Here is a 19,555-nt window from a genome sequence, read left to right as displayed (position 1 = left end):
ACAGACCCCCTTTTGTTTGAGTCTGGCATTTCCTTGAGATAGGCAGCCGATTTTCAATAAGAGCCAGGATAACCGAAGTGAGGCTCTCCAGCTGAAGTTTCTAATCCACAGAGAATGTCAAAAGAGCCATGTGTGCGATTTCGTGAATGAGGAAAACCTCAAAACTCCAGACTGCTTTCCAGACCTACTGAAAGCAGGGAAGGTGTAGCCTATTATTCCGCTCGTTGTGACGTTTATCTGTTCTCCTCTACTAAGATGCTGGGGTAAAGTTTCAAGAATGAATGTACGGGACTCCTCACCCTTGGGAGATTCCTCGCCTTCCTGTTAGCCACTTCTCCAGCTCGGAAAAGCTTCCACTCGGTTAAGGTGACAGGCAAGGTGGTGTCCTTTGTGAGCTTGGACCGCAAGTAAGCTTGAGAGTTCTTCAGGTCCATAGTCTTCCGCTGAAGGAACTGGGGTTTGGGAGGAAGCTAAGACAGGAGACACACTGGTAAAATAAGACTGTCTCTGGTAATGTCTGTCTTCATATGCTTATCTTTCTTTTCAAGACATCCCAAATGTGGATTCTGCAGTTCCTTCTCATCTTGTGAGTCGCTTCTCCGTTTCCTAACCCAAACCTCTACCCGTGATCCAATCCACTTCCCAAGGGACAACAGTGCCCCATCTCCACCAATTCAAGAGTCCCAGCGCTTTCAGAAAATGGGTGGGCACCTGAGGCCACAGGCTGAGGTGAACTTAATACAGAGCCCTGGGACCGACCGAGCACTGAAAAGCTCATGGCCTGTCTAAAGCACAGCTGCTTAAACCGTGGGTTTTTGGCCTGATAATGTAACTGAATGAGGGGAATCATAAAAAAACTCGCAACAGGAAAAGGTTTCTGAGTAGCAGCAACCAACAATTAATTAATTAATTAATTAATTTTTTTTTTTTTTTTTTTGGTTTTTCGAGACAGGGTTTCTCTGTGGCTTTGGAGCCTGTCCTGGAACTAGCTCTTGTAGACCAGGCTGGTCTCGAACTCTCAGAGATCCGCCTGCCTCTGCCTCCCGAGTGCTGGGATTAAAGGCGTGCGCCACCACCGCCAGGCCCAACAATTAATTTAAATCCAGTCCACGCAGAATCTGAGGTGGTTTTCGGCAGAGCTCACGAGTGCTGCGTGGCGTGAGCTCACTGCAGCCTGCTTTCAACACACAGCACATGTCCTCTATACTGTCATGGCATACGACACCACTACACCTGGTTCAGATGTGAGAGACTCCTGCGTGTTAGAGACGGCGGTGGTTTCATCTCACACGCTCAGGGTTCTGTCTGTGCAAACATGATGGTTTAATTATAGAAAGTAAAGATTTCATATTTCCCTGTTCTGTGCCTCAGCACGGGTCAAGCTAGTGGATTTTATTGTTAGAATGTTTGATTTCAGAATTGCTATTTGAGTCGATAACTTGAGTTTAATAAAAGGCATTAAATGAAGCTGGGCAGTGGTGTTGCATGTCTTTAATACCAACACTTGGGAGGTAGAAGTAGGTGGATCTCGGAGTTTGAGGCCAGCTCGAGCTACAGAGCAAGTTCCAGGACAGTCAGGGCTACACAGAGAAACCCTGTCACCTCTATCACAAAAAAAAAAAAAAACCAAAAAACAAAACAAGAAAAAAAAAGAAAGAAAGAAAAAATAAAAAAATTCATTAAAGGATGGGACTGGAGAAACGCCTCAATGACTAAGATTGTTACTGCTCTATGAGGACCTGAGCTGGGCAGCTCTCAACAGTCTGTAACACGGCTCCAGGCAATCAGGAGCACCTGCGTTCACGTGCACAGACCCACAGGCAGATGGTGCACACCCATATACATAATAAAAAAGTAAGCATCATAAAATGAACTCTGGCTTTGGATTAGGACAGAATTTGCAATTTCCGAAACAACCGTAACTCTGTCATTCTATACTACACATCAAATATGCTGCAAAGATTCGATCCTTTTTGGGGGGCCTAGGTAGAGGCAGGGTTGAGATGGAGTCTCCCCGTGTAGCCTTGGCTAGCCTGGAGCTCCCTAAGTAACCCAGGCTGACCTCAAAATAACAGGTATACACTTACCACACACCTGGCCAGGATTCAATTCTTATGTAAAAATAAACACACCCATCTCATTACTATGCATATTTGCTTTTGTCTTTAATAATGGTAAAATTATATGCTATGTATAAAATTGTTGTAAAATAAATCTCTTTATGATTTACTGTCAGCAAAGGTTTCATCTGTACACCGATTACATACCCATATTATCTGTGGTCATGTGAAATTTCCTGAGTGGATGGGTGTGGTGGCCCAGAACTTTAACCCCAGCACTCTGAAGGACAAGGCAGGCGATCTCTGTGAGTTCACGGCTAGCCTGGTCTACATAGTGAGCTCCAGACCAGCTGGGGTTACATAGTGAGACCCTATCTCAAAATACATTTTTCCTTGAGTGAAAAGGGGTTGCCAATAGAAAAGCTTAAGGAGCTCTAGTCTAAACTTATTTATATCAAATTATTTTTTGAAACACTAAGTTTAACCAACCAATAGCAAAAGCAAAGAAATTTTAAAAAGAAGCTTGCATACCTAATCTTTAAAATGAAACAAAACATTCCCACTGACAATAAAATCAACATTTCAGAGCCTAGTAATTTGGGCCTCCAGTTAAACCAGCACAACCTTCCACAGGGCCACACACCGGAGTCTGGAGTGCTCTGCGGTGAAGCCCCTCTCGTACCTTGGGTGTTCTGAAGGCACTCTTAGCAGGCGGCAGCCTCCATGCTGACGGTGATCTCCAAATGGGGAATGGCTGCACTGGAATATCTTCGTAGGGATTTTCCTTGGCTGGATCTTTAAAAACCAAATGAACACTGCTTAGAGGAGCAAAATTAAGTGGAAACAGTGGCTATCGCTAAAGAGCCAAATGATTTTCTTTACATTTTTGTCGGGGTGTAAGGTTGCTAAGAGCAATGGCATTTTAAGTGTATACATCTGCAATGTCCGACCACACTGAAGAACTGTAAAAACAATATCTGCAAATATCTTCTTCTCAACTGAGCCATCCGTTACGCTAGCTGTAAAACTCATTAATGATGAAAAACTTTATATGTTGAATGTTTCTAGATTAGAAAACCAAAGTTAAGTTAAAACAAGATATGTTTGATTGTAAAGAAAAGGCCACCGTACAATGAGGGGCGTCACCACACGCACAGTACTCGTGAGTGCGAAGCACGGACACCTACATATGATATCCTCGTAGATGTTGTCCTCAGACTGTGTGTAATAGAGTGCGGAGCCAGCATTCCTTCCGAGTTCTTCATCAATCTTCCGTGAGTTCCGAAAGTGCTGAATATCTTCAAATTCAAAGGATTTCCTTAAGAAAGGAGACACATTTTAAGGTTACACCTTCAAAAACTGTGATCTCTAAACGATAAGAGAAGGCAGAAATGGAAAAGACTTGCGTGTAAAATTACAAAAATGGTCAGGTGTGGTGGTGCATGCCTTTAGTCCGAGCAATAAGGAGGCAGAAAGAAGCAGGTGAATCTCTATGAGTTCAAGGCCAGACTGGTCTACAGAGAAACCTGTCTTGAAGAACCATAACTAACTAACTAACTAACTAACTAACTAACTAACTAACTACCTAACTAACTAGTTTTTACTTTATATGTATGTATTCTGCCTACATACATGTCTAAACAACACTTGTGTGCCTGGTGCCTATAGACACCAGAACAGGGTGTCAGGTCTCCTGGAATTGGAGTTGTAGACAATTGTGAGATGCCATGTGGGTGCTGGGAATAAAACCCGGGTCCCCTGGAAGAGCAGTCAGTGCTCTTACCTGCTGAGTCAGCTCTCCAGCCCTAATTACTCCCTAATTAAAAGAAGGCTGAGACCATCATGTCCTAAATGAAGTCAGTAACCAACCTGCTTATCTAAAAGCTCTTTTGGAGGTTGGGCAAGGCGGGGATAGGACAATGTCTTGCTATGGAATCCACGCAGGTTTCTAAGTCACTATGTAGCTCAGGCTAGCCTCAAAATATGGTGATCCTCCTGCCTCAGCAGCCTTCCTGATAATGGAAATACAATTTGCTCCACCCTACCCAGCCTTCGGAATTCTTGAAGATGGCACTTGGTGCTCCTAGATGGTCGAATGTCACCTGTAATCTCCACACTTCTGCTGCCCCTCCTACTGCCCCTTCATGCTATCAGCAACCCTTTGCTCAATGGAAGGTCTGGATTGAGTTGGTGGGGGGGCGGGGGGAGCAGCTCAAGAACCACAGATTACAAATCATGGCCTGTAACGTGAAGGCGTACCTCTTGGATCTCCCTCTGATCTTCCCACCGTATTTCTTTGGCTCGGGATCCTGAGAAGAGGCCAAAGAAGCCTCCGCACAGGAACTCTTCTCACAGTGCTTTTGGTCACAGTTTCTTTCTTTATAAGGCACACCGCCAGATTCAGACAAATACCTGAATGTCCTACGGGGTTTGGGCAAAGGATTTATAGAGGGTTCGTATTCTTGCCCCTCAGGTTCACAATAAATATTTTCCAAGCTCTTGGTTATTCCATAAGAACTATCCAGAACTCTGAAACTCGGTTCTTTTTCTGTAGAGTCACAAGGTGCTAAAGCCAAATTTAAGACTTTATCCGAGGGAAGCGCTTCTATTCTTTTCCACAGTATCTGTGAGGTATAGAAGTTTCCCGGAGGTAACGAAGCCTCTGGATCCACAGTGACATCATTGCGGCTTTCAATCTGCTTGACCCGAGCACACACCCAGTTGGAGTCTGGTCCAGTTTCTGAGGGGTGGGTGTCTTTACACTCTCGCTGCTTGCCTTCATGCTCACTGTGACCGTGGCTTTTGGCATCGGCACCCCTGGGTGGTAAAGCCCCATTCTGACAGTCACTCCTTCCATCACCGGAAGGATGCTTGTGAGGAGGAAGCACTGCGTGGCAGTTATTATACCTCACTCCAAAGTCCTTCGGGTGAGACCGAGCTGGCTTAGTCACACCGTTAGCCCTTCCTTCCCACTGGGAGATCTTCTGTTTGATGTTTCTGCAGTGGCTTCGGGACAGGGTCTGAAGAGCGGACCGGGTAAAGCCAGCATCCATGTTCCCGGTGGGGTGCATGACAAGTGACGGATCTCAGAGAGGTGCCATTACACGTTAGCTGGAGAATGCTGTATTCCTTATCTTGTCAGAACAGAAGGGATCCCAGTCATTTCCTCTCATGTTTAACTTGGAGGTATCTTGTTAAAAACAACAATTTTCATCACTGGTCTTTGTTGAGACAGTTACAACTGTACCGTGAACGATCCTATTAAAACGAGACAGGAATATCAGCACAGCCTCATGACTTTAGACTCCACTCAGCCCTGCCCACCTAGCATTAAACAGTTAATTTACATTGAATTTGTAAGAATAAAACATGGGCCTGCAATTCAACTCCATAAAGCTAATGCTACTAAGCTGGGCGGTAGTGGTGCACGCCTTTAATCCCAGCACTCGGGAGGCAGAGGCAGGCGGATTTCTGTGAGTTCGAGACCGGCTACAAGAGCTAGTTCCAGGACAGGCTCCAAAACCACAGAAAAACCCTGTCTCGAAAAACCAAAAAAAAAAAAAAAAAAAAAAAAAGGCTAATGCTACTAAGAAAATATTCCTAATACTATTTCTTAAGCTGTCAGCTTTAATATTCTGCTATATTTAATACTTTGCAAAATACATACATTATTCTGTAATGAGTCAATTCTTTTTTTTTTGTGGTACTAGATGTTATAACTTAAAAAATGGGGAGAGACACCATCATGCAACAGAGGGTTTTATTATTAGGGGAAGGGAATGGGAAAGGAGAGATGGGAGGGGGGAGACCAGCAGGGGGACAGGGGCAGGGACAGAGGCAGACATGAGCACAGAGTACTGGGAAATGCATCCTGCCAGGTGACAGGCCGGCATAGGACCTAAATGCTAACACTAGGGCCTTGTGCGTGCTAGGCAAAGCACTCTCACTGAGCAACACACACTGTCAGCTCATAGATCTGTTGTCTATGGAACACTCTCTTAATGAAACAGGGACCAGTGCAATATTGCAAAAATCACACATAAGGTTGGGTATGGTGGTGCAGTCTTTAATTCCAGCATTCAGGAGGTACATGCAGAGGCAGAGGACCTCTGTGAGCTTGAGGCCAGCCTGGTCTACATAGTGAGTTCTAGGACAGCCAGGGCCACATAGTGAGACCCTGTCTCAAAACAAACAAACAAACAAACAAACAAACAAACAAACAAACAAAAAACCACACAGAAGCAGAACTGCACCTAGTAATTAAAAAGTGTATTTACACGTCTAGACAGGAACCGACTCGCAAACACATGGGCAGCTAATTTCCCCCTCCTGTCTTCTGTTACTGCGTAGTATTAGCCCATCACCCACCCTTACTTCAGCTGAACTGTTAGCAACACAGGATTTCACACAGACTGCTGAAGAGTCACAACCCAAAGGCATCCATTATCTTGTCTCTGGCTGCATTTCCCATGTCTTGGCTGCCAAGCCCTGGACTCAGCTCAGCAGTCACTGTTCCCATTCTTCCTTTCCCAGAGGCGGCACCCCCCTCCAGCCCCACAAACCGCTTCCTCAAAAGTGAAGGAAGGCTGGCCGAAACTTTTCCTGCCACTAAGCAGAGACCTGCTCTCAAGTTCCGCTCCACAGTGGTTATAAATAGCATCCATTCAGAACTTCCTGAGGTAGGGTCATCCTTCCTCCTGCTTCATCTGCGTGGCCTTGATTAACAAGCAGGGAACTATCTTAGCCTGGCTCTGCCGTACAGCTGACTAAACTGGACTGGTGTACACTGCCCCCCTGCCCTGTCCCCTGTGCCCCCCCACCCCACCCCCACACACACTTTACTCTTGCCATAGAAACTGCTCTTCAGAACTTCCACAGCTTTCATTTAAACCATGTCCACGGGTTTCAAAATCACTTTTCCTGCTGTATGTGTACTTGGGAGTTCTTGTGGCGTCCACATACATGCTTATAAGGTACCTGCATCACCTCCCTCCCTCTACCACTCTTTGTTATTCGACTCCCACCTCCTCTATTTTAGTTTCATGCCCTCCTTTCCCCCTCTAGCATCCACATTAAGGAAGTCATGTGACGTTTGTCTTTGTGCTCATTCTGATTTGTGTGCATTCTTACAAGTTTGTAGGAAATTTAGCTTTGCCAGAAAAGAAACTCTGGCCTAATGCCAAAATTAATTTTTTTAATTAAGAAATTAAACACATATGGGTGAGAAAAATCATAAAAAGCTCACAGAAGTTGTGTGTGCGCGCATGTGTGCATATTGTGTGTGTTTGTGTACATGCACTTATGCTTGTCTTCCTCTTTTCCTGAGGCCAAATCTCACTCTGCAGCCCAGACTGGCCTCAAACTAGTCGCAACCCTCCCATCTCAGCCTGCAGAGCGCTGGCTGACAGCACCCAGCAAGAGCGCCTGACGAGCACTGCGGCGTGACAGTGCGTCCAGCTGCTGCCGAGCGAGACTCCAGACACCTTTTGCTTACACTGACACTTGCGAGTGTCTTTGACACTAGGGTTTTCTTCAATATGGACAAGATGGATTTGGCTTCTGAAAGTCTCCATTTGTTAATGAAGCTTTCCCTGACATTCCCCTGGCCCACGCGGGTAAAACTGAGGGGGAGAAAGGAAAAACTTTCAGAGCTACGAAAATCACTTAAACCTGAAAATCTAACTGGCAACAAATGGCTCAATCCACAGACAAACATAAACGAAGTATACGATGGTGTTCAGGCGGCAGCAGGCAGCTTAGCTACGGGAGAGAAATCCTGTTTGTTCTCACTGCATGCTGTCAAAAGGTGAACCAAGCTTAGCGAGGTTGTAGTGATACACGCCTACAGTCCCAGCGCTCGGGAGGAGGCAGGAGGATTGTGAATTTGAGGCCAATCTCTTATGTACAGAAAGAGATCCTGTCTCAAAACCCGCAAGTTTTGATGACTTTTAACCACATTTACAACTGTATGGTAATAAATAACGCATTTACCACTGCAAGGTAATACAACACCTTTCAACCACAGTTGTGACTGTCCAGTAACACAACAACAACAACACCTTTAGAGCAGACTTCACACTTCGTATATTTCATTTTGCAAACTGAAGGTGCTGTATTTTTCTTTTTGAGACAGGGTCTCATTGTATAGCCCAGGCTGGCCTAGACTGGGCCTGCAGGTGCAAGCCACCTGGTTTCCAAATGAGTTCATTCCTTTGTAAAATGTCTTGCCTAATATGGTCTCATAAAAAAAAAGAAAAAGGAAAAAAAAGAACAACAAAAAAACCACATAACTTGTCAAACAAAACTTACCTCAGAAATCTATCCCCTAGTTCCTCCTCCCCATGTCCCACGTCTCCCTGACCTTCAAACCCCACTCCTGATCCTCCAGCCTTCTGTCCTGACCTCCACCCCATAAATGCCTGTCAGTTTTCAAGGTTTCTGCCAACCTTCATCTTTTTAAAAGCTCCCTGAGTGAGGCCACCGTATTCACATTTACCACAGATTTTTTTTTGTTTGTTTGTTTTGTTTTGTTTTTGTTTTTCGAGACAGGGTTTCTCTGTGGTTTTGGAGCCTAACCTGGAACTAGCTCTTGTAGACCAGGCTGGTCTCGAACTCACAGAGATCCGCCTGCCTCTGCCTCCCAAGTGCTGGGATTAAAGGCGTGCGCCACCACCGCCCGGGCCCACAGATTGTTTTTGCAAGCTGCTCAGAGAGTTCTTGCAGAAGCACATCTCACAGTTTAGACAAGGTGTCTTCTCTTAAAACCACAAGAGCCAAGGCTTTCTGTGCTATGAAAGACCTCTGAAGTCAGGTCAGACTCAAAGGAGAAGGCAGGAACATGGACGGTCCCAGTGGGTGATCGCAGTGGGAGACACAGCAGTGGCCAGCAGAAATACACAGATTCAGCACTCAGGTTAAAATATGACACAGAATGCATGCAGGGGATTCTAAACCAGGCTTCTTTGCTTTTATTTTCTGTTGTTCTCCAGTGTATTTGCATTCATCAAATACAGTTCATCAAATGCAGTTATCAGCTGAACACGTCATGTGTGTTCACCATATGACAGGAACCAACGTGACTCCAGACAGGTAACAAATTCTCTTTGGACAGGAGAGAACGGATGCTCAGTTTAACCAACATCTCACACAGAGTGAGTTTCTTCAGATCCTTTATGACAATAGAATTAAATGGATGAATTTGCCATAATAATTTAGGCCTTTCTTCTTTTCTTATTTTTTTGCATGTGCACATCCACAGAGTAGAGGCCGGTGGGTGACACCTGCAGTCTTCCCCAACTGCTCCCCACTTCAGAATTTACTGACGCAGGGTTTCTCACAGCTCGGGGCTCACTCCACTCAGCTAGCTAGTCTACCCACCCACTCAGCTAGTCTACCCACTCAGCTAGTCTACCCGTTCAGCTAGTCTACCCACTCAGCTAGTCCACCCACTCAGCTAGTCTACCCACTCAGCTAGTCTACCCGCTCAGCTAGTCTACCCACTCAGCTAGTCTTCCCTCAGCTAGTCTACCCACCCAGCTAGTCTACCCACTCAGCTAGTCTACCGGTTCAACTAGTCTACCCGCTCAGCTAGTCTACCCACTCAGCTAGTCTACCCACTCAGCTAGTCTACCCACTCAGCTAGTCTACCCGTTCAGCTAGTCTACCCACCCACTCAGCTAGTCTACCCGTTCAGCTAGTCTACCCACCCACTCAGCTAGTCTACCCACCCACTCAGCTAGTCTACCCACCCACTCAGCTAGTCTACCCACCCACTCAGCTAGTCTACCCACTCAGCTAGTCTACCGGTTCAACTAGTCTAGCATGGTCACTTGTTGCAGGGATCCCGTCTCCGCTTCCCAAGTACTGGATGCCACACCTGCCTAGCATTTACATGGGCACTGGGGACAAGCATTTTATCCTGGAGTCATCTTTTAAACTCCAATTTAGACCATCCTAAAAGTTGAATAAGTGATAAAGAGGCAAAATGGACAATTTTATGATATATAAATTTCACCTCAATTAAAAAGAAACTAAGAGCCAGGAAGTGGTGGCGCACGCCTTTAATCCCAGCACTCGGACAGAGGCAGGTGGATCTCTGTGAGCTCGAGGCCAGCCTGATCTACAGAGAGAGTTTCAGGACAGCCAGGGCTGTTACACAGAGAAACCCTGTCTTGAAAAACCTAGGAAGCCGGGCGATAGTGGCGCACGCCTTTAATCCCAGCACTCGGGAGGCAGAGGCAGGCGGATCTCTGTGAGTTCGAGACCAGCCTGGTCTACAAGAGCTAGTTCCAGGACAGGCTCCAAAGCCACAGAGAAACCCTGTCTCGAAAAACCAAAAAAAAAAAAAGAAAAGAAAAGAAAAAAAAAAAAGAAAAACCTAGGAAAAGAAAAAGAAAGAGGAGAGAAAGAGGAGAGAGAGAGAGAGAGAGAGAGAGAGAGAGAGAGAGAGAGAGAGAGAGAAACTACTGAAAACAAGCAGGAAAACTCACTTGCAGCCATGATAGACTGGACCCGCCTTCCTTACACAGTTCCAAACCCGTACAGAAGAGAATGGATGCTTTCTATATTATGTATCAGGCACGCAGGACTGTGGCACCTGAAGGAAGCTGGGTCTTGCTTTTTCCCTGGCGACGTTCTATTACACAGCACTGAGTGGGGAACCCCAACCAGGGTGTGGCAACCTTGCTAAATTGAAGATAAAGAGACTGGAGTCTGAAAGGGCGAAATTAGTAAACAGAACTTTCCAGGCAAAGTTACCCAAAAAGAAGGAGGGGTGGGGGAAGCACCAACAATTTACACAGTTTACATGAAGCCTTGGCTAAGAACCGAGCTGCAAATGCGAGGGAACCTATGTGGCTGGACAGCAACAGCCAACGAACAAGGACCAGCCAGGAGGGCACTGTAAAACTGACCAGCGCCAAGTTCACACAGGCCCAGGAAGTATTCAAGTTTCACTATCATACAGGGCTGGAGAGATGGCTCAGTGGGTAAGAGCAAACACTCTTCTCGCAGAGGACTAACGCTCAGTTTCCGGCACCCACGTGGGTATTAAAAAGTACCTGTAACTTTAGCTCTGGGGGAATCCAATGTCTCTGGCTTCCCTGGGAACTTCATGGACACTAACCATACACATTCTCACATTTCAAAATAAATCTTTTAAAAATGGCAAGTTGAAGAGCCGGGCAGTGGTGGTGCATGTCTTCAGGAGGCAGAGGCAGGTGGATCTCTGTGAGTTCGAGGTCAGCCTGGTCTACAGAGAGAGCTCCAGGACAGGTTCCAAAGCTACACAGAAAAACCCTGTCTTGAAAAAACAAACCAAAACCAAAACCAAACCAAAACAAAGGCACGTTAAGTCAAATTTGTAGTATTAATGTTGATCATATTCACGCATAAAATTAAAAAAAAGCAACAAACACGGCAGAGTTAGCGGACAGACTTCAAGTCAGTTATCATAAATCTATTAATTATTTAAAGAAAAAAGTGATATAACTGAAAATAGAAGAACAGAAGAAACTAAGGGCCTGGGGCCTCAGACAGTAAAACACCTGTCACACAAGCGTGAGGACATGAGCCCAGTCCCCAGCACTCATGACTTAGAAATGAAAGCTGAGCACGGCAGTACATACATGTAATCCCAGCACTGGGCAGTGAGCACGACAGTACATACATGTAATCCCAGCACTGGGCAGGCTGAGCACGACAGTACATATATGTAATCCCAGCACTGGGCAGTGAGCACGGCAGTGCATACATGTAATCCTAGCACTGGGCAGGCAGACACAGGAGAATCCCTGGGGATGGTTGGCTGGCTGGTAGCCAGCATAGGTATATCAGTGAGCTCCAGATTCAGTGACAGGCCCTGTTTCAAATAATAAGATTGTGGGGCTGGAGAAAAGGCTCAGTAGTTAAAAGCACTGGTTGCTCTTCTAGGGGACTTGGATTCGATTCCCAGTACCCAGAAGGTGGTTCACAATCATCTATAACTCCAGTTCCAGGAGATCTGATGCCCTCTTCTGACCTTGAGGGATAACAAGCATGCACATAGTACACAAACATACATGTAGACAAAACACCCATACACATACAAAATAGAAATAATTTAAGAAATAAAACAGAGGGTCAGCTGGTGGTAGCATATGCCTTTAATCCCAGCAGACAGAGGCAGGAAGATCTCTGAGTTTGAAGTCAGCTGGTAAACAAAGTTCCATGACATCCAGAGCTACAGAAAAACCCTGTCTTGAAAAAAAAAATAAATAAAAATAAAACAGAAAGCAATAGAGAAAGCTGCACAACGCTGACCTTTGGCATGCACATGCACACATGCGCACACACCACACAGAGTACTTATTGCATTAGTATTAAAGGCAGAAAAACATAAAACCAGCTAAGCACTCAGAGTGTTTAGAAGGAAGTGGAGAACCGCAGGGACTAGTGCCTAGTTCCTTCTTGGAGGAGAGCAGCCAGCTCATGACTAGATTTAAAGAATGACCTAGGAAAGCCGGGCGGTGGTGGCGCGCACCTTTAATCCCAGCACTCGGGAGGCAGAGGCAGGTGGATCTCTGTGAGTTTGAGGCCAGCCTGGTCCACAAAAGCTAGTTCCAGGACAGGCTCCAAAGCTACAGAGAAACCCTGTCTCAAAACCAAACAAACAAACAAACAAAAAAATGACCTAGGAAAGATGTGGTGGCACATGCCTTTAACATCAGCTGAAGCCACTCAGAAGGCTGAAATAGTTTAACGCCAGCCTGGGATGCATAAGAGAGCAAAAAAAATGGAGACTAGATGTAGGGGAGAGGGAAGGTAGAAGGAAAGAAGAGAACAAAAGAGAAAGTGATAAAACATGGAGAATGAAGATGACAAGATAATGCTAAGAAAAAATAAAAATTAGATGTTGTACACTACTGGACTAGAAGATTCAATCATGATAAGTCATCAAATACTCTCAAAATTGATTTCCTAGAGTTAAAACCATCCCAATCTGAAAGAAGCAGATTTTGTTGCAGAAATCAACACGGTTATTTAAACAGTTTAAAAATGTGAAGGAGATATAATGGCCTAAATGATTGTCAGAAACACAAGAACAAGCTCAGGGGACAAAACTCAGGGACATCATTGCAAAACTACAGTAATGGATGGGACATCATTGCAAAGATACAGTAATGAATGGGACATTGCAAAGATACAGTAATGGATGGGACATCATTGCAAAGATACAGTAACGGACTAGAGAGAGGACTGAGTGGTCAAGAGCACTGGCTGCTCTTCCAAAGGATCCAGGTTCGATTCCAAGCACCCACATGTCTGCTCACAACCATGTGTCTGACCTCAGCACGTAACACACACACACACACACTCACACACTCAGAAGGTACCACACACACACAGTGCAGATATACACATTGGCAAAACATCCATACAAATTCAAGTTAAAATAAGATTTACAATAAAAAAGCTACAGCCATCCTGACAATGCGTACTGGTGGCCGGAGAACTACCAGTCACTGAGTCTGCTGCATGGCTTTTCACAAAGAGGGAGAGAAAAACCTTAAAGCAGCATTGGACAAATTCAAAACACTTGAATTCACACAGCAAACACACGGTTACACACAGCATTCCAGAAATTAACTTGAAGTACATCATAAACCTAAGCATTAAGAATTAAGCCATACACTTTAGAAATAAAGGAACAGAAAAAAAAATTTGAAGAAGAAAAAAATTCCCCCTTTTAATTCAAAGTACTTTATTGCAGCCAATCTTCTGCACTAAAAGTTGAAAAAGATTTCTTACATTTAATTTTTTAATTTTTTGGTATTTCAAAACTGAGTTTCTCTGTGTAACCCTGGCTGTCCTGGAATTTGTTCTGTAGACCAGGCTGGCCTCAAAACTCAGAAATCCGCCTGCCTCTGCCTCTGATGGCTGGGACTAAAGGTGTGCGCCATCAATGCCCAGCATGCTTTTTTTTGTTTGTTTGTTTTAATGCATGAACTTAAAAAAAACAACAACTTCAAATTAGACTTTATAAAACTTAAAACCCTTAGCTCATCTAAAGATGTTGGCTTGAAAAATAAACTGGCAAACCACAGACTTGTAACACAAACACACAAAGCAACACATACACATTCTCTCTCTCTCTCTCTCTCTCTCTCTCTCTCTCTCTCTCTCACACACACACACACACAAACACATACACACATCTCTTGCACACCTGACTACCGTGGGACCACCTGACTACCCTGGAGACCACCTGACTACCCTGGAGACCACCTGACTACCGTGGGACCACCTGACTACCCTGGAGACCACCTGATGACTTCTGGTAAAACCGTCATAACCTCAATTTTCAGTCTCTTAGTTTGGAGAGCAAAGAAAATCAGAGATAGAAGAAGGCTTCACATCTGTAATGAATTCAGGCCCTCGGAAAGAAGTAACTGTGCTAGACAAGGTGTGTTAATTATTCTAAACAACAGTCACGGGGCTGGAGAGATGGCTCAGCAATTAAGAGCATTGCCTGCTTTCCCAAAGATCCTGAGTTCAATTCCCAGCAACCACATGGTGGCTCACAACCATCTGTTATGAGGTTTGGTGCCCTCTTCTGGCCTGCAGGCATACACGCAGACAGAATATTGTGTATGTAATAAATAAATAAATATTTAAAAACAAAACAAAACAACAGTCACTCTTTAAACTCTAAATTCTGCATAGCCAGCATTATCTTTCAAGGAACAGAGATACTTGGTTGATTCCCCCTCTACACAGCTGGGGTTGAACCCACGGCCTCGGGCGTAACTGTAAATTCTAGCTCAGGGCTCCACCTCCAGAAGAACACGCACATTCATGACGCCAGTTACCTAAGCTCTTGTTCTTCTTGGGTCATGGGAAAAGTGGGGAATTGGGTGTAGATGGCTATTATAATAACACTTGTTTTATGTTTAGAGCCAAAGTAACTGTTTATCTGAAGAAAACATCTGCCAGCTACTTAGCTACTAAAAGGAAAGCGGCCAAATGGAAAGAGAATTGTTGTTGGCGCCTGAGGATGGCATTTCAGGAAAAAGATAAGAGACAAAAATCTCTGGGGGAGAAAAAAGCAGCAGCCCTCCATTCGTCACTTGTAAGAAGCAGCGTGGCACAGTGCAGGGATAACATGCATCCCGTGTCTCCCCTGTGCGGCACCTGGTCAGAGGCGCATCTTAATCTGTCCCTGCCGCGCTTTTCACTGTGATGGAGATAGATAAATGACGTTCCCAGAATGAAGAGCAAAGGACCTGGAGCTGGTGGCACCGGGTTCAAATATGAATGTAGGAACCTGAAGAAGGGAATAACTTTGCTGGATATACAATTATGAATTGATAATATTTTCCTTTAATTTTTTGTGTGTATGAGCATTTTGTCTGTATGTCTACTTCCCACAGAGGTCAGAAGAGGATGCCAGATCCCCTGGAACCATATGAGTGCTAGGGATCGAACCTGGGTCCACGGAAGGCCAGTCAGTGCTCTTAATCACTGAGCCACATCTCCAGCCCCTCCTTAGCTTTGTTGTTGTTGTTTTTATTTTTGTTTGTATTTTTGTTTTTTGTTTGTTTTTCGAGACAGGGTTTCTCTGTGTAGACCTCACTGTCCTGGAACTCGCTCTGTAGACTAGTCTGCCCTCAAACACACAGAGATCTGCCTGCCTCTGCCTCCTAAGTGCTAGGATGAAAGGCGTGCGCCACCACTGCCTGGCTCCCTCCTTCGTTTTTAAGATGATCATTCCTTACATTCATATTTTCTTCCCCCACCCCGTGTCGTGTGTGCGTGTGTGTGTGTGTGTGTGTGTGTGTGTGTGTGTGTGTAGACCATAGGCTTGCAGTAGGTACCCTGACCTCTGGCCATTTTGATGGCCCATAAAAATCTTTAAGATCTCTTTTTAAGGTCATGAGATGGCTCAGAAGTTAAAACCACTTGTTTCTCTTGGAGTTCAGTTCCCAGCAACCACATGGTGGCAGTTTCAGGGATCTGCACTCTCTTCTAATTTCTGTAGACACTGCTTGTACATGTTACACATACATGCAGACAGGAAAACACACAAAGTAAAAATAAATGTATTTTTAAAGAAACATTAAAAAATAATAAATACACTGGGCATGTTGGCACTTTTAATCCCAGCCTTCGGGAGGCAGAGACAGGTGAATCTCTGTGAGTTCAAGGCCAGCCTGGTCTATGGAGCTAATTCTAGGACTGCCAGGGTGTTAGGCAGAGAAACCCTGTCTCAGGAAAAAACACATATATATTTTTCCTTTTAGGACTGAAGAGACAAGATGATTCTCTGAATGTGACCTGTTTCTCAGGGAGTAGAATAAATCGTTCAGTTTGGCAATGAAGGAGAGAAACCACAGAAGAAAGGAAACTATACCACTCAAGGAGCTCCGTATTTCGTGTGTGGGGGCCGTGTCATGGCTCATAGCCCAGAGCACAGGCTTCCGAGCTGGACGTCTGCACTGAAGTCCCCTCTAATCCACCCAGCACACAGACTCTTCTAACCTCTCAAGAGTCTTAACTGTCTCACTTCTACAGGGAGTAAGACTTGTCGGGTCAGTACACGGAGGACAGACAGAGTGAATAGTATGTCAAGCGTGTACAAGTATGTGAGATGGCTATCGCATTATTATAGAAAATGGTAGCTGTCACACTGTTACAGAAAGTTACCTACAGGGTCTATGGGGCTGAGCCAGCACACATGCTGACGAACGTCTCACTCTTTCCCTCTAATAATGACGACATTAATGTGTGCCCTTATCCTATCTCTCCAACCCTAATGGCCTACTTGTCCTCTGTCCCAATGCCACTCAGTGTAGTTAGGCTGCTATTCCTAAACAAGCCACAGATTCAAGGCAGCTGCTCTGAACTTATGGGTCGTGACCCCTAGGTCGAACAATCTTTTCACAGGGATTACCTAAGATTATTTGCATATCAGATATTTACATTATTTTCAAAACATTAGCAAAATTACAGTTATGAAGTAGCATCAAAGCAATTTTATGGTTGGGGTCCCTACAACACGAAGAACTGTACTAAAGGGTCACAGCATTAGGAAGGCTGAGAACCACTGGACTAGGGGTTCCACTGTCTACAACACTTCCAATGAGCAGCACATTTTTTAAAGAAGCAAACCAAGGTTCTGCTATCAAAACTGAATTAATACCTTCCAATCATCTCCGGTATATGAGATGGACTTCATTCTCTCAATTAATATGAGACAGGCACAGTTCTTCTAACTCATTTGATTTTTGAGCTGCCTTTCTGTACCGTGAGTTTTACATCTCTGGACTTAACCAACTGTGGACTGAAAACCCTTGGAGGGGAAATGTGTCTGTATTAAATATTAGAGACGTCTTTTGTCATTACCCCCAACCTGGCACAGTATAAAAGAGATCTGAACTGCACTCTCCTTCTATCAGCTGCTCTGGCCACCCAGAGAGGACTTGCCACAAGAGATGACCACAGGCTGCACTGCACCATTTTATATAAGGATATTGAGCATCCACAAATCTTGGTATCCATGAAGTGGTCCTGAAACAACCCCAAGATGCTAAGGGACGACTCTATTAACGTATTCCTAAACAAATCTAATTGTTTGAGCCTTCCTATGACTCAAGATACGAGGCAACACCAACATAATAATAACAACATTGGAAACATACCTAACAAATATTTTTAAATTGGCAAAAGCAGGGCTGGAGAGAAGGCACAGCAGTTCAGACCATGAACGACTCTTGCAGGGAACCCAGGTTCCATTGCCAGCACCCACATCAGGTGACTCACACCACCTGTGAGTCCAGCACCAGGGACTAACACCGTCTCCTGGCCTCTGCACACTGCACTTACATGCACATATTTCTAGTTAGTCCATCCGTCCATCTGTCCGTCTGTCTGTCTCTTTCTCGCTCACACACATTTAAAAATAAAGTAAGTAAATCTAAACTAAAAAAAAAAAAAAATGGAGCCGGGCGGTGGTGGCCCACGCCTTTAATCCCAGCACTCGGGAGGCAGAGGCAGGCGGATCTCTGTGAGTTCGAGACCAGCCTGGTCTACAAGAGCTAGTTCCAGGACAGGCTCCAAAACCACAGAGAAACCCTGTCTCGAAAAACAAAAAACAACAACAAAAAAAAAACAAAAAAAAAAAACAAAAAAAAAAAAGAAAAGCCAACTGTACACAATTTCAAAGCCTTCAAAACACCCCTGCTTTTATAGTTCATACATAAAATAGGGTCACAGTTTCACTTCCTTTCTTTTTAAAAATTTTCTATTAAGCATATTTAATTAGAAATGTCGGTATATATTATCTAACCTGTAAAGCCCCTGGATAACTTTGAGTCAAGGTGTCGCTATGCATCCCCAGGTACCCTGGCACCTACTATGTAGACCAGACTGGGCTTGAACTCACACAGATCCACCTGCTTCTGCCAAGTCCTGGGATTATAGGCCTGTGCCACCATTTTTGATAAAGTATACAGAAATATGTCTTGAAGAAAATTCCTCATTGGATTTAGCAGATGGAGGAGGGTCATCGGGAGCCGGGCAGCAGGAATGCAGCCCGCAGCCTCTTCACTACATTTAGCTAAAAATGTTTTCTAGCAAATGAAAAACAACCAAATCACTGGAGGAAAAAAACAAACAAACAAAAGCAGAGTCAAATTGGCTTAAACTTCTCATGCTTTTTCCATCTCCCTGATTATTACTTGAATAATAAATCTTCAAAGAAGCACAGCGGGATTTCAGCCTTTTATCTCTCTCCCGTCGGAGGGAAATGCCATGTAAATAACTGAAATGGCTCCCAATATAGCAAAGAAACTTCAAAAAAATGTTAATAAGTGCTTGTAATACATAACATAAAATTCGCAGTTACTGTACATGACTGCAGAGTAAGAAAAATGAAGACTGCTTCGAAGTGTAAACTTAATGCTTGCCTGGGTCAGTCAGGTCTCTGGCACTTATCATGGGACTGTTTTGAGGTTTTTGTTAAATGAAAGAATTTTAAAATGCTAGTTGATAAATGAAAATTCTATTTAGGGGCTGACACATAAGGAGTCTAAACAACGCTGTGCGTCTGATAGAGCTGGTGACCCACGTCATTCATATAGCCCTGCCAAGTGACTCCAATTCCCCTTCACTGTTCATCTATTTTAGCGGGTACCAGGGGAGAGTCTACGTGCTATGGACCTGATTAATTCCGTTACAATACAGTGGTCATTCCTGGTGACTCCACCTTCAAAACACATCTCTAATGCTGACCACCTATCATCTTCACTATCTGCATACTGACCTAGGCCACCATCACTTCTCACTCCATTTCATATTTACTTATAAATAAACATGGATCTTATTTGTGTTTTAAGAAAGCCTTAAGGTGTGTGTGTGTGTGTGTGTGTGTGGTCTGCCATATGTGGGTGGATCTGGTGCCTAAGGTGGACAACAGGAGGCATCTGATTCCCTGGAATTGGAGTTATAGTTAGTGACTA

At 44.5% G+C, this 19,555-nt stretch overlaps 1 protein-coding gene across 1 annotated transcript in view; it reads right to left on the bottom strand.

The window, feature by feature from the left end:
• The window catches only part of Dennd2c (DENN domain containing 2C), a 79,581-nt gene that overhangs the window by 37,042 nt on the left and 22,984 nt on the right, over positions 1-19,555 (bottom strand). The window contains exons 2-5 of the mRNA XM_057793391.1: positions 4,320-5,318; positions 3,248-3,378; positions 2,743-2,855; positions 300-470 (exon numbers count right to left, since the gene is read on the bottom strand). Coding sequence (XP_057649374.1) covers positions 300-470; positions 2,743-2,855; positions 3,248-3,378; positions 4,320-5,131 — 1,227 coding nt within the window. The 5' untranslated portion in view covers positions 5,132-5,318. The remainder of the gene's footprint in view (positions 1-299; positions 471-2,742; positions 2,856-3,247; positions 3,379-4,319; positions 5,319-19,555) is intronic.

This window comes from Chionomys nivalis, chromosome 18 (genome assembly GCF_950005125.1).
Source record: "Chionomys nivalis chromosome 18, mChiNiv1.1, whole genome shotgun sequence".
NCBI lineage: Eukaryota > Metazoa > Chordata > Mammalia > Rodentia > Cricetidae > Chionomys > Chionomys nivalis.
The sequence above is the reverse complement of the archived record's forward strand: the minus strand, read 5'-3'. Positions and strand labels throughout refer to the sequence as shown.